This window comes from Schistocerca gregaria, chromosome 2 (genome assembly GCF_023897955.1).
Source record: "Schistocerca gregaria isolate iqSchGreg1 chromosome 2, iqSchGreg1.2, whole genome shotgun sequence".
Classification (NCBI taxonomy): Eukaryota; Metazoa; Arthropoda; class Insecta; order Orthoptera; family Acrididae; genus Schistocerca; species Schistocerca gregaria.
Window position 1 is genome coordinate 197705036 of NC_064921.1, and position 12624 is coordinate 197717659.

General features: G+C 40.2%; 1 protein-coding gene across 3 annotated transcripts in view; it reads left to right on the forward strand.

The window, feature by feature from the left end:
• The window catches only part of LOC126336675 (transcription initiation factor TFIID subunit 3-like), a 40900-nt gene extending 35762 nt beyond the window's left edge, over window positions 1–5138 (forward strand). For all 3 annotated transcript variants that reach the window (XM_050000623.1, XM_050000624.1, XM_050000622.1), the window contains exon 2: window positions 118–5138. In XM_050000623.1, coding sequence (XP_049856580.1) covers window positions 214–3402 — 3189 coding nt within the window. In that variant the 5' untranslated portion in view covers window positions 118–213 and the 3' untranslated portion in view covers window positions 3403–5138. The remainder of the gene's footprint in view (window positions 1–117) is intronic.
• The last annotated feature ends 7486 nt before the right edge of the window (window positions 5139–12624 follow it).

The following is a 12624-nucleotide window of genomic DNA, read 5'->3' on the forward strand; positions in this document are numbered from 1 at the left end:
TCTTTCTACGTTAAAGAAATTTCCCTGTCATTCCTTTACTTCTCAAAAATAAATATTGTTGTAAACTCTGTCTTGATGATGTGTGTGTGTATGTATGTAATTCCTATGATTTTTCAGAAAGAGGCACTGCGAAATTTTATGAAGAAACATGACACACACATTCGTTAGTGCCAGTTTGCTGTGACTCCAAGTGAATTTGGAGGAGTGACTGCAATGGCAAATGTGTTTGCAAGAAAATGTCTACGAATTGTTGTTGCTGCACTCTGCCAGACGATTGGTTGGAGGAAAATAAAACCAACATCTATGGAAGTACTGATTGATCTTCTAGAACATTATATCAAAAGCCTTGGTAAGGGAGCTCATGAGTATGCTGAACAACGTGGTTCAACAGTTCCAGTTCTTGAAGATCTTGCTCTTGCTCTTAGTGATGCAGGAGTTACTATCCCTCCTCTAGAGGAGTATATTCATGAAGTTGGCCAAGTCCCTTGGCCTGAGAACAGTGGCACTACCTCTTCTGGTGCAGTCCCAGTCTTTCCAGTGCAAGTGCCTTCCCGCCGTAATGGAGTGGAACAGCATCTACAGTTCTTCGACAGTTGGGCTGAATCAGAAGATGAATGCTGTAGCCACCTGGTACCACCCACACAGCATACAGATTCAAATGTTGGTATATATCCATCTGAAGTTTCAGTTGATGTCACAGGAGGATCTTGTAAGGCTGAGGATATATCCAGATCAACAGACAGTATACCTCAGGCACCACAAGCCTCAGTTGTGGCGATGACAGAATGTGGTATCCTCTCAGCATCACGTGATGGTAGACAGCCATCTGCTCGCAGGCCAACTACACCACCTCGATATTCGCCCTCTCCTGACAGACAGCGTGCTTTGAGTGGCTTCCATACAAAGAAGGAAAAGAAAAAAATTAAAGGGAAGGAGAACACAGGAGTTAGTAAAACAAAAATCAAAACTGTTTTAGGGATGGGTAAGGTAAGACCTCCACCTGAATGTTCCTCTGGACAAAGCATTGACTCAGCTTTTACTTCAAGATTTTGTGACAAAACACAACCATTCAATTCACAAAAATACATTAATTCTAAGGGGAATTCATTGAATTCTATGACTTCAAAGGATATTCTCCAACAGTCTCATCATGCGGATAAAAAATCCTTAACCCTTGCATCAGCAAAAGAGAGAAATCCTAAGCCATTACAATTACCTGGTGCAAAGCATATTTCAACGGACAATAAATTGGCATTCAAGCACAATACGCAAACTGTGCCTGGTGCTACATCTTATAAAGATAGTTCTGATTTTGGACCAGACACAACTGTTAATAATCTGCTACCTCAGTGTAAAAAATTAGGGGATAAACCAAAGTCTGAACCAGTTGAGAGTTCGCAGTGGAGCGATGTTCCTATTAAAAAAGAACCCATGGATGTAAATCCTGTAACAAGTGATCGAACTTCATCTACTCTTAATTCAAATAATTTAATGCCTCAAAAGTCACAAATTAAGACTGAAATTACAATTAATAATAAGGAAGGAAAGAGCTCGTTAGACGATGGAAGTCTCACATGCACTCCAAAAGAAAGTGTTAAACCTTTGTTATTGACAGATCCCCAGTCAGTAAAGACTGTAGATAAGTCTGAGCCTATCAATCACCAAAGGAACAGTCCAAAGTGTGTAGGTGGTAATTCTGCTGAAACTCAGTCAAGTGTTGATCCTATTGAGAATAAGCAACCAAAAATTACTAAGGTCACAGATACTGCTGTTACACCATCTTCGACATATAAAAGCAGTAGTTTAGCTACAGTTGTGGATATGAATATCAACGAGAGAAATAAACCTGTATTGAAGGAAAGAACTTCCCATCTTCCTGTGCCAGCTGATAAATTAAGAGAAAAGCAAGATAAAAAGACTGAAACTGCAACACCTTCAAAAAAGCTAATTAATTCCTCTGCAAAACCATCCACAAAAGAAGCATGCACTAACAATAAAGGGAACCTTTCTAGTAAAAAAGTGAAACATGCTGGATCATTTACTAAACTCCCCCAGAAAACGGGTAGCCAATGGGATACTACTTTAGATAATCTATTTGCTCCAGACATTGTCCAAAAGAAGAAAAAATGTGACATTGTCAAGGACAAAGATCATAAATCGAACACTGCCAAGGGAACAGATCTCATACGTGCACAGAAGGTACCTCCAGTTACAAATGAAGTACAGAAGCTGCACAGTGATAAAGGAATCTCCCAGCCCCCAGTTGTGAATAAAGTTGTGGGAAATGATACAACAAAACCCAACAAAACAAGTAAGGTAATGACACCTGCTAATACGGACATTAAAGGAAAGGAAAAAGAGTGTGTTTCCAATAAGAGAACATCTTCTGTTACAACAGAAGAGTCATTGTCAAAGCACTCGCATAAAAGGGTGAAAGAAGAAGTATCTAGTTCAACTAATATGCCCACTTGGCGTGTAAGGGCAGCTCTCATTTATAGCAGTAGCAGTGACTCAGAAATTGATGTGGTGAAACCAGCTAAATCTTTATTTGGAACACCATCAGCTGTAAGAATCACAGAAACACCGAAAACACCACGTACTCCAGATGTTCCTACAGGAATCTCTGTACATTCTAGATGTAAAAAAGTTGTAAGTGATGCCCAAGAGGTACAGCTTGGCTTAGATTTAGGCACTCCCCCACCTGCAAGACCACCAACACCGGGTAAAGCGACACCTCCTGTTGTTGAAATAAGCAGAGAGAAGCACAAACATAAGAAAAAGAAAAAGAAGCATGAAAAGAAACATAGCCCAAAGAAAGAAAAGGTACAGCTTGATGGAGATAAGGTTCACTCAAAAAATGATCTAGTGGCTGCAGAAGGTCTGATGCAGTTGACATCATTCTCAGGTGATAAACGGTCTGGTGATCTGTCACACAAAGAAACTGTTTCCGGTGTGAAGAGAAAACACAAACATTCAGCACCAACAGAACACTCCAAAAAGCGCCATGGGTTGTCAGCATCATTACCTGTGGCACCACCTTCACCTGTTGTTATTCCTTCTGTCTCGCAACAACCCTCACTTCCCAAAGTTCAAGTACCAGTGAATGGCCTTCCTGTAACTATTTCAGATGATGGTCCTGTTGGATTCTATTTTGATGAATCTGGCAACCGTGTTTGGGTGTGCCCTTCATGTGGTGGACAAGATGATGGTAGCCCAATGATACGCTGCGATGACTGCTATGCATGGTACCACTGGGCATGTGTAGGAATTGACTCTGCACCAGATGAAAATGTTGATTGGTTTTGCTCATACTGCTTTTCCAAAAATGATAGGCAGATGAAGAAACATAAAAGTTCTTCAGTCCACCGTAAAAAATCTCATAGCAAATCTTCGAAAAAATGATATACTCATGTACCTGAAGAAATTATGTTAACACTTTTGAAGGGTTTAAGGTCATGTCTTTTGCTTACATGTTAAATGCAAATTCTGTTTTTTAATGATGTGGGTGAAACGGATACATATATATCATCTGTGGTGTAGAAAGGTGAGTTGTGAAAGTTGTTTTCAAATCATTTGAAAAATTGATTTCATTTTGTTAAAAGCTGTAGTAATGCATCCTTTTGACATATTATTTCTGGCTACATGAATTGTTTTTTGTTTTTTTCTTTCTTTTTTTTCTGTTGCCACTGTGATATTCCTTCCAGTCCATCTGTATTATTAGTACAAAACCTGTAAGTCATTGCTATGAAGAAAGTATTTTTGTGAGTGCAGTAATTGTAGAATTTACAAAAGACTGAACCTTTTAAAAGTTGCAGATTGTTTATCCATCATTTTACAGCTTTTGATGGTTTTCTTGTCTGCATACTTCATAATTACCAAAATTTTGTACAGTGGTTATTGGTTTGTAACTTTGACTGCTAGATGTGCCTCTAAGGACAACATAAAACTAAAATAGAGCACTAATTCAGTTATTTGATGTATTAGAATGATGATTATTTTCCTGTGCATGTTATGCACCAAAGAATTTTGTACTGTTACCTATGAAAGCAAGCTTTAAAGATAATACTTCCTCTGATAAGACTGTATTTTTATATGTTTCCATTGTCATTTGCTATAATGGTTTAATTTGTGTATGTGTTAATGAAATGTGTTTGTAATCCACGCCAAAATGTTTTGTAATTAGAAAGTGTGTGAAAAACCTTGCTTATGTTAAGAAATAAACTGTTATATTTGTGTTTTAATTGTTATTTGTAGTTGTACTGTGATAAAAAGCGGATATTGTTAAATATGTCAGAGGAAAGTTATGTTTTTGTACCATATTTGTTTAATGTTTTGGTACATTGTTACAGAAAATATAAAAAGTATTGTTCAGATATATTCAGCAATAAGGTAATAAACATAACTTTAGTTTTAATGTTCTGTAAGATAGTCATTATGTGGCATAAAAATATGCTGGCACTTCATACTTTATAATTAATTTGTGTATATCCAGATATTTATTTATTTATATTCTACAACATGGTAGCACATTACATTTGGGTTCATTAAGGTCCCAGAATAATTCTTTTTACGAAACCTAAATTGTTTCTGTGAGAACCCCTAAAAACTGGAAAGTAAACAAGAACGTCCCAGTAACGATTCCAGTTTCAGCCATATTTGCGCGCTCTCTCTCTCTCTCTCTCTCTCTCTCTCTCTCTCACACACACACACGTACGTCTGTATGTTCAGTAACTGGAAATCAACCAAATTTCTTCAAAAATATTGGTGTCTTCATTATTTAGTTATTGTCAAAATAAAAAGGCTTATACTTTGTGATGGCTGTTCTGTAACGTCAGTGTTCACATTTCATTTGGAGAGCATTAATTGGTTTGTGATTCATCTTTGTTGTGACTGTAAGTTTACAGTTCTTAATCTAATTATGGATGCACAATTTTCTTACATCCAGGCTTTAGTACGGGATTGAAGAGATGTCACTGTGATGTTTATAAGAGCAAGTTGCAGGTTTGAGGGGACCTGTCAGCTGATTGGATAATTCTTAATTTTCAATTTTTAACTTGTGGCTTTATATAAAGCACATAAATTTAGTTTCCACACAGTATAGCTTCATATTCTGTGTATGGATTAGATGGTACTCTCTTTTTTCCATGGCAAGTAGTCTACCAGGAAAGAAAGTTCTTGGTGGTGGTGCCCAACTTGCCATTTCAATAAATCAGTAACCAAGCAGGAAAAACATAGCTTGTACTGCCTCCATTAATGCAAAGTAAACCTGATAATTCAGCATCATTTTGTGTGTCTTAAAAGGCCTGCTGGTTTTGTGTTTTAAAAATAACCTTAAATGCTCTGCTACACACTGTATTATGGTTTGTGAAGTATAAGATATAGTTTTTTCCTGATGACTTTCAGCCACAATATGTTGTATTTGTTAAACATAACAAAATGAACACACACAAAAAAGATAATTTTTATAATGCAACAGTTTCTGATGTGGCAGCACCAACTTGTTCTTTGTGAAGCATTAGAAATTGAACAAAGAAAGGGGTGGGAGAATATTGGAAATAACTCAGTTGGTCTAAGTTAAAGTGAGTTGTTTGCTGCACTTTTTGACTATTTGAGATGAACTCGTATAACATTAGAATGGTATTTTCCCTATTTCAATTTAAACATTAAAGAATGGCCTCAAAATTCTTTCTCCTCCCAAAAAGTCATTGAAATGGTACTCATTCGTACCACCAGAAAACTGAAATAAAATAATTTCATTGCATCCTTATTGTTTGTGTTAATATTTCTTTTCTCTTGAAAAGAAAGTAGTCCAAATATTGTACCTGTGTACGGTAATGAGGAAGTGTTTAATATCTGCATGTGTAAAATTTAAAAGCACAGGTTAAAATATCTATATGAAGCACTTGTAGAGTTTAACATGCTTACTGTCACAAGGCTGGTGATGGTGCAGCAGAGGCACCTGTTGTGTACACAGATTCCAGGTAGCAGTTAATGTGTTATACTCGTACAAAATAATTTAAAAATGGTTAAGTGTTTGCTTTGGTTGGAATCGTTAAGGTACAGACTATGAAATTGTTATATTATTCCAGAATAAATCGTCAGATAATGAACTACACACATTTCAATGTACTACTCATTTATTTCCAAAGTAGGGCCATTTTTGACACTGATGATGCAGAACAAGGATCTGTACTTCCATAGCAGCAGATGTAAGACCCAATAGCCTGAAAAGATGATACATGGTTTCAGATTTCTGCAGATACAATGAACATTTACTCAAGTCACAAATATAAACATTGGTTTATGTCCAGAATTGAAATTGTCAAAATTTATAGTATTTTTTAATATACAGTAATTAGGTAATTTTTATGCTTTTTGCTTTATTTTTCCTTTAAAGTGAATTTGGCTGTGTTACACAATTAAGAAGCCTTTTGCAAAATTAGCTAATGTTCTTTTAAGTTTTAATGGTGCTATTGATGCATAATATAAAAAAATTGTGTGACTCTCAAAGACCATCTCCACCTCCTCGTGGTGAGAGTTGGGGGAGAGCAGGTGGCCAGAGTATCATTTTTGGTTGAATTCTGATCACCTGATCTCTGCTAACGGAGCTCTGGCATTTCCAGTGATAACTGAGTAGTCTCTCTCTCTCTCTCTCTCTCTCTCTCTCTCTCTCTCTCTCTCTCTCTCTCTCTCTCACACACACACACACACACACACACACACACACTCACACTCACACAGAGCAAATGTTATTCACAAAAGTGTGCAAGATAATCACTTCATGTATCTTTATGATAATTTCATAGCCATAACCTAACGAAGAAAATTTCTTTCGTTTCCGGAGTTCCGTGCATTTGAACGAAAGTAAAGATGTATTTCAAAACTCGGGCAATTTCTAGTATACTTTGTCACCTCTAGTTGGATATGGGTTGGGTGAACAAGAACGTTCGCCAAAGTTTCTCCTTCAATTTTAAAAATTCTAGATTTAATGTAACTGATTCTGTCTGGAAGTTCTGCTATTTTGAGAGCAAGGCGGAAATGATGAACAGAGAAATGACCGGACGGTGAGGAGTGATACCCTTAGCATGGATGAAAAATTTAAGATGTTTTGGTAGATCTTCGAAGTTTATGGCAAAACCAGAAGTTATACTAGGTTTACTGACATACTGAAAGATTGTGCTTCTCTGATTACTGTATGGCAGAAATGTTAAAAAATGTTAAACAACAATCTTTGAGAACAAAGACAGTCTTGCTCGAATTTGTTGATAGTATGTTTCTCCAGGTCAAACAGTGAACCAAACTCTTTACATCGGAGTCTTGAAATGTTTGCAGAAAGCAATTCGACATCACCGCCCTGATTTGTGACATTCTCAGGACTGGTTGTTACTGCATGACACTGCAAGATCCCATACTGCTTTATCTGTTATCGAGTATTTGGCCAGACATTCTATTATTGTCATCCCACATGTCACATATTTGCCCGACCTCCCGCTGTGGGATTTTTTCTTGTTTCTGCAAGTAAAAAGGTGACTGAAAGAAAAGATTCATCAAGGTACCACAGACATCCAACAGGCTGTGACTAACAATTCCTGCTTGTTTCCAAGACCTCCAGAAACGTTGGGAACTGTGTATAGGTAGCCAACATGCTGCTTCAATAGGAGCTAGGATAATTACTTGATAAGAGCAATTTTTTATGTTTTTTTAATTGTTTTGGAACTTTTCTGACAAAGGGAGTATGTTCTGAACTCGGTATACAGCAAACTTGTGCCTCGTGATATATCATTGAAGACCCTGTTCGGGTAAGGGCATTTCAGGATTTTACCATCTGTAATGTTCATCTCCCTCCCAATGGCAGAATGTCTCAGAATGCATTGTCTACATTGGTTTCTTGGCTACCTCCAACTTTTCTAATCTTGGGCATTTCAATGCCAATAACCCTCTGTGTGACAGAACCATGACCACTGGCCACTGTAAAGATGTTGAAAACTACTGGCACATCTTGACCTCTGTCTCTTGAATATTGGTGCCTCGACACACTTCATTGTGGCACACAGAACTTACTCCACCATTGATCTTTCTATTTGCATCACTGGTCTTCTCTCATGCACCCACTGGAGGGCCCACAATGACCTGTGTGGTAGCAACCGGTTCCCAGTCTTCCTATCCCTCCCTCAGTGTAACTCCCCTGGGCACCTTCCTAGATGGGCTCTCCGTAGTCCCAACTGGGATGCTTTTATCTCCACTGTCATTCTGAGTTCCCCGCTACATGGAGGCACTGATGAAGCTGTCCAGAATGCAACGGCAGCCGACTTTGCGATCTATTCTTCGGGATCCCCCTGTCGGAAGCTTCCAGGACCTCACTACCATCAAACGGCTCCAAGCCCCGATCCGCCACTTAATGGAACTGTGGAAGTAAGAATTCTGGGAATGGTATGTTTCAACCATTGGCCCATGTATGCCTCCTTCACAGGTTTGGGTAAAACTCGGACACCTCTATGGATACCAGTCCTCTGCAGGTGTACTTGGTGTTTCATTGAACTGACCGAGACACTATAGCCGAATATTTTGCTATGCATTATGCTTCAGCCTCTGTGCCTGACAACTGTCAGCCTGCCTTTCTTGTCCTTAGACAGTGGCTTGATTAATTGTACTAACCTCCCATTAAATGCCACCTTGAAACCTACAATGCTCCATTCATTGAGTGGGAATTCTTCATTGCCCTAGCCCTTTGCCCTGATACAGTCCAGGACCAAATATTGAAACACCTATCAGTGGATTGTCAGAGTCATCTTCTTACCATCTTTAAGCATATCTGGAGCAAGGGTGAGCTCACATCTCAATGACAGAGAGCATTGTACCAGTACTGAAACCAGGTGAGCATCCCTTAGAAGTGGACAGCTACCACCCAATTAGTCTCACAACTGTTCTCTGTGAGTTGCTGGAAAACATGGTGAGCTGGCAGCCGTGTTGGTTCCTTGAGACTTGGAGCCTTCTAGCTGTGCCCCAGGGCAGTTTTCGCCAAAGTCTTTCCACTGCTGACAATTTGGTTTGCCTGGAGTCTGCCATCTGGACAGCTTTTGATTGACGTCAACACCTTATTGCTGTCTTCTTTAATCTACAAAAGGCTCATGATAGCATATAGTGACACCACATCCTAGCTACCTTACATGGGGGGGGGGGGGGGGGGTCCTCTGGGGTCCACTTCCAAGTTTTATTCTGAACTTCTCATCACAACATACTTTCCGCATTTGAATTGGTGCTTCCCCATTACACCCAGTATCCAAGAGAATGGGGTACCTTGGAGCTCTATAGGAAGTGTTCCTCTCTTTTTGGTGGTCATCAACAGTCTAGCAGACGCCGTGCGATCTTCAGCATGACCATATGCTGATGATTTTTGCTTACATTATTGCTCCTCTAGTGTTGGTGTTGCAGAACACCAGCTGCAGGTTGCCATTCAAAAGGTGTGGTCACGGGTCCTCACCCACAGCTTTCAGTTTTCCGCCGCCAAGACTCACATCATACTCTGCTGCCACCATCATACAGTTCATCTACAACAATAACTTTATCTTGACCAGTTACTCAATGTGGTGGAGACATCACTTTTTGGAAGTGGTCTTAGATACCTAGTGAAATGGCTCTCCCATGTTCGCCAACTTAACCAAAGATGCTGCCTAAATAGCACCAGCTAGAGTGCAGACTGCACTACTACCCTTCTGCAGCTTTACAAAGCCCTGATCTTGTGCCATCTTGATTATGGAAGTTTTTCATATGGTTCAGGATTGCCCTCAGCATTGCAGGAACTGGACTGATATATCACTATGGGGTCCGACATGCGACAGGTGCCTTTCGAACTAGCCCTGTGTACAGCTTACTCGCAGTGGCTGGACTCTTCCACTGTGGATCAAAAAACAGCTACTCATTTATGCTATACATGTTTACAGCTTCCCTAAACATCCAAATCCTCGTGTCCTTTTTCCTAGTAGGGAGGTCCACCTCCCAAAGCAGAGATCCAGAACAGGGATCACAAGTGCAATTCGACTACAGTGTCTCTGTTGTGAACTCCAACTTGTCTCACTGTTGTCTCTTGTCAGGGAGCTATTGTGTATGCTCCTGTGGCACGTACCCTGACCTCTGTTCTGTCTTGATTTATCCTTCAGACCAAAAGATTCAGTTCACCCCATAACTGTTTTGGCCCCTATTACTGGCTGTCTGTGTTGCATTTCCATGTTCAAAAGTGGTACACACTGATGGCTCAGTGGTTGATGGATGAACCAATTTTGCTTAGACATGTGCTAGATGAAGTGAACTATGTTCCTTGCCTGATGGATGCAGTGTCTTCACTGCTGAATTGGTGGCTATCAAATAAGCCCTTAGCCTTGCTCTTTCTTGCATCGGCAATTTGCTTCTAATCTGCTATGACTACCTGAGCAGCCTTCGGGCTGTAGACCAGTACTACTCTCATAAGCCATTAGCCACAACTATCCAGGATCTTCTGTCTGACATCCATCGAGCTGGACGGCCAGTTGTCTTTGTTTGGCCCACTGGACATGTTGGGATCTCAGAGAATGTACCTGCTGACCACTTGGCAAAATTGGCTACCAAAATGCCGATTTTGGAAATGGGTGTCCCAATGCTGGACCTTCGGTCAATTCTACTACATCAGTTGTTGGATCTCTGGAACTCGGAATGGTTTTCCCTGTGCTCCCAAACAAACTGAGTGCAATAAAAGAGACAACAACCACGTGCCAGTCTTTCCTTTATGCTTATTGCAAGGAGCCCACTGTCTTGTGTCGGCTGCACATTGGCCATACTTTGCTGACCCACTGCCACATTCTCTGATGTGAAGGCCCACCTTACTGCCAATGTGGTGCCTGTCTGATGGTAGCTCACGTCCTACTAGACTGCCCGGATTTGGTTGTTTAGCAGTGATGTCTTAAACTTTTTGACACACCACCTCAGTTGCTAGTGGACAATGCCAAAGTGGCTGATCTGGTTTTACGTTTCACCTGCGAAGATGGGTTCTACTCGTCTCTGTAAGGTGGGGCACTTTGGCCCCAATGACCGCCTAAGAGGCTGGATGGGCACTTCTCACCTACTCTGGCCCAGGGGTCTTTACTCGGCAGCCTTTTTATTCTCCTTGGTCTTTTATATTGGACATTTTTAATGTTTTATCTTTCCTAATCTTTTATTATCTTGTCTGAGTTGCTCATATCCTTGGGGTAATGGACAATGAGATGTTGCTGGTGGGATGCAGAGGGTGCATCTCCTCCCTCTGGGGACCTCCAACTGTATTTGGGCAGAGCAGCTCACCTACCTTACCCCTTTCACTTGCCTCCTACTTCTCTTTGATTTTATCTCTGTCGTATTGTGTCCTGATTATAATTGAGCTTCCCAGGATTTGCTTTCTGTATCCTCCTCCTGAGTGTTATTCCTGATTTGATACATGCAGGATGACAGGACTGATGCTCTCTGAGTTTGGTCACTTTAACTCCAACAATCAGCCAACCAACTAGTTGTGCTTCAGTTTGAGTTCATACAAAAGTGTTGTCTCCGTAGGATACAATTACCACTACTACAACCTACTGTAGAACTAACGTCAAGACCACCATCTCCAATAAAAATACTACCAGTCATTCAAGTGAGCTTTCGGGTAGTACCTGCACATAGCCTGCAAAGAGAACTGAGCAGGTTAATTTTAAATGTCATTCATACTGGACCTCTTTTTTTGTCTCTGAAAATCTATCTTTTCAGGTCAGTCTAGAACTGAGAGTAGCAAGTACACCTTAGAGAAAGAGGAAGATGAAGGAAACCATGATTAAGAGGTAGAAATATCACACAGCAACTGTGACTGACAGTGTATTTTGGTACAATCCTACAAGGAAGGTTAATACCATGATTTTACATATTATGGTAAGAGCCACAAGCTGCTAAATGATACTAAAAGAAACAAGCGTTGTGTAACCAACATCTTGGCAAACTCGCAATAAATGTGAATCTTACGTCTGCCTTCTTCACAACTAGATTTTTGTAGTTTTTAATCAAAAATTATGCTGGGTGCATACTATACACTTGGTGTGATACACGTACTGCATTACATTCCTTTATGTTGAAGATCTGCTGCCGATCTTTGCATGTGTGTCGCTGATTGTCTCCATATATTTAATAACAATCCCCTAAAAGTTTCAGTTCCCTGTACATAAACTGCAACATCTGAGAAAAGTTTCATAAAGCTACAGCAAGGCTGTTTGTAAATATGTTTTGAACAGTAACAATCCTATTCTATACCTTAAGGTATTTCAGTTGCTTCTTTTGCATCTGGTGATTACTTCAGTAGGCTGGAGTGATAGGATGGCTGAGTTCAGGCAGGGTACCCAATCCTGTGGGGTATAACATGGAACCCATGCCCAGCATTACGGTTGAAGACCTTAATGGCAGTGACGGCAGAGAAGAAAAACTTTGGAATGGCGAACCTGGCAGATGAGGCAACCCTGCTTTCTGGGAATTAAATGAGAAGTGAACCACTGCCTTGTGGAAGGAGAAACTCCAAAGGCTAAGGGAGACAACCTCAACAGAAAATCCTTTCTTGGGTTAGGCGTAGCAAGCCAGTAGGAAAGCCTCTATGTA